This window comes from Corylus avellana, chromosome ca9, assembly GCF_901000735.1.
Source record: "Corylus avellana chromosome ca9, CavTom2PMs-1.0".
Classification (NCBI taxonomy): Eukaryota; Viridiplantae; Streptophyta; class Magnoliopsida; order Fagales; family Betulaceae; genus Corylus; species Corylus avellana.
The window spans coordinates 21260016-21262747 of record NC_081549.1 but is presented as its reverse complement, the minus strand read 5'-3'; the positions used below and the strand labels follow the sequence as shown (position 1 = coordinate 21262747).

At 35.1% G+C, this 2732-nt stretch overlaps 1 protein-coding gene across 1 annotated transcript; it reads left to right on the top strand.

The window, feature by feature from the left end:
- The first annotated feature begins 359 nt into the window (after positions 1-359).
- Positions 360-2059, top strand: LOC132162147 (calcium-dependent lipid-binding protein-like). Its single transcript, XM_059572405.1, has 2 exons — positions 360-612; positions 840-2059. Exons 1-2 carry the CDS (start codon positions 424-426, stop codon positions 1074-1076), a joined length of 426 nt encoding a protein of 141 aa, XP_059428388.1. The 5' UTR covers positions 360-423; the 3' UTR covers positions 1077-2059.
- The last annotated feature ends 673 nt before the right edge of the window (positions 2060-2732 follow it).

Here is a 2732-nt window from a genome sequence, read left to right as displayed (position 1 = left end):
AAGTTTTAAGAAATGTTAGGAGAGATGTAAAAAACATGCAAATCGAATACACTATAAAGTAGAATCTTTGAGCTCTGGATGTATGTTCTGGTCATATCTGATGGAAGTACTGTTTTTGCGCAATTGCACACACACATGCATGCAGAGTCACAGTATATTTAGAGGTAGACATGGTTTATCCCTTACCATCTGTATGTACAGTTTTAGATGTACCTAAGCTGAATTGTCACAGATCCAAATATATGAAACTTTTAGTCATTTTCATGTGATGGTCGAGTTATTTATCTCCATGTGTAGCTGAGTTGCGAATGTGTTCCTGCCCCCTTCTTTTTTTTCTATTCCAACGAGAGCTTTTCTCCTGTTATGTGATCCAAATTGCTCTCTGCCTTCACTCTGTAAATCTTATATCTGTTACTAGAAGTAATGCTCATGAACTCTTCTAAACAGGTTTTTGATAAGGACATTGGGCAAGACAAGAGATTGGGAATAGTAAAGCTGCCTTTGATTCAGCTGGAAGCTGAAACCGAAAAAGAGTATAATTTGAGACTGCTACCATCACTTGACATGCTGAAAATTAAAGATAAGAAGGATAGGGGGCGTCTTATTATTAAGGTAGACATTTCTAATTAGAAATTATTATTTTATTATCTTTGTGACACAGATATTGTGTTAAATTTCTATTAATATTTGTCCCCTTCTGTATGTTAGGGGAGGCCTGGTATACAATGATATTATTCATTTAATTGTTGGCAATTTCCATTGATATGTATGCTATGCAGGAGGGATTGATTTTGTTTTCAGTTATATTTATTAAGGGTATTGTTCTGTATGACTTTCAGGTCTTGTATCATGAATTTAACAAGGAAGAGCAGTTGATTGCTCTGGAACAAGAGAAGATGATCATAGAACAAAGAAAGAAACTGAAACAAGAGGGAGTTATAGGGAGTACAATGGATGCACTTGATGGAGCAGCATCACTGGTTGGGTCTGGTGTTGGAATACTGGTCTCGGTGCCGGAGTTGGGATTGTGGGAACTGGCGTTGGGGCCAGAGTTTGGATCGTTGGCAGTGGACTGAGCAAAGCAGGAAAGTTCATGGGCAGAACCATTACAGGAGGCCACTCGAAAAATGGTTTACAAATTTTTTAAAAAAATAGACCATTTTTCGAAACTAAAAAAGCTTTTTGGTCAAATATAAAATATTTTTGGTTTAACTATTATTTTTTGGTTTGAGCCAAACATTCAAAAAATATTTTATGTCGAAACAAATGGAGTACAAGGGTTACAATTGACAAGTATTAAATGAACACCAATGCTTGAAGAATACTAATGAGATAAAACCCCTAAAGCATGTATCCTTCTTTTTCAAAGTAACCTTTACTACTAAAAAAGAAAAAGACTTCTTCCCTCCTAGACTCATATATTTTCATGTCGGATCCCTTCCATGGATGGTCTTTGTTGGTTGTTAATGCCAAAAATTAACTTGTGATTATGCACGTTCAGTCTTCGATCTGAGATCCCTGCAAGACAAGCAAATGTCAAAATGGTGCGCCGCATAGGGCGAAGAGGGCGACAACACCCCCTCCTATAGTTAAGTCAGTAAAGGTATAAAACAGAAAATGAAAGAGATTGATGATCATGCAACTATGCAAGCATACCGGATCCTTGCCTTTAGCCAACCTTTATATAGATGTGGTATTGGTTTGATGGGATGCCTGGGACGTTAGAAAGTACTTCAATAATTATGGTGGATTTGTTACCTCTTTGTTGCCATGTGCCTCAAGTTAGGTGCGAGGTTCCTAAGTGGCCATAAAATCAAGTCTAGGCTATTTGAATATTGGGCGAATTGATTATTGGGCCAGTGGAAAATGTAAGCCCCAATTCAGTAGCCCCATTCCCTTTGACTACTTGGGCCTTCCATTGGGAATTCCTAACTTTAATAGAAATATAGCAACATGTAGTCTGTAGATAATAAAAGATAGCTAGTGTGGACAGTTGTTAGCTCTACTCCGTCAATTATTGTATCAATAGTATTCTCTACCTCCTCTAAATGGATTAAATTATTACTGCTTATTTTATCATGCTTTATTTAATAAATGTTTTTTCTACATGTTACACTATTATTTCTTCTTAAAATGCATCACTGTATATATATAAATGCTCTAAATGTTAAGATGGTTTTCAAAAAGAAACTAGCTAATATGTCACTCAAAGAGAATTGAGATCCACTGCAATAATGGGAGAATTGCTAGTGGATTTTTTTTTGAAATTCTGGCCATTCATTTTTATCCAACAGCCACAAATTCGCAACGTGTCCTATTCGATATAAAATAATAAAATATTATGTAAATTTTAAAAATAAATATAAAATAAAATAATAAAATAATTTTTTTTAAAACATGGGGTGGTTCAGCCATCCCATTTTCCCCTAGGGGGTGGCCGACCACCCCCAACCGGCTTTTGGGTGATTTTATAATTTTTTATAAAAAAATATTACACATTCCAAATTTTCTTTTAAAAGTTGGTTTCCAAATGATGTCACCATCTCATGAATTAGTGACATACTTCTCAAAATAATAAATATCACGAGATGGTGACACATCATTTGAAAACTAACTTTTGAAAAGAAAATTTGAGACGTACAACACTCATCTATTTTATATTCTTTATATGGGGCCTTTGTTCTATTTTTTTTTTTTTAATCCCCAATTGGTACCAAATAATTCAGGACGGC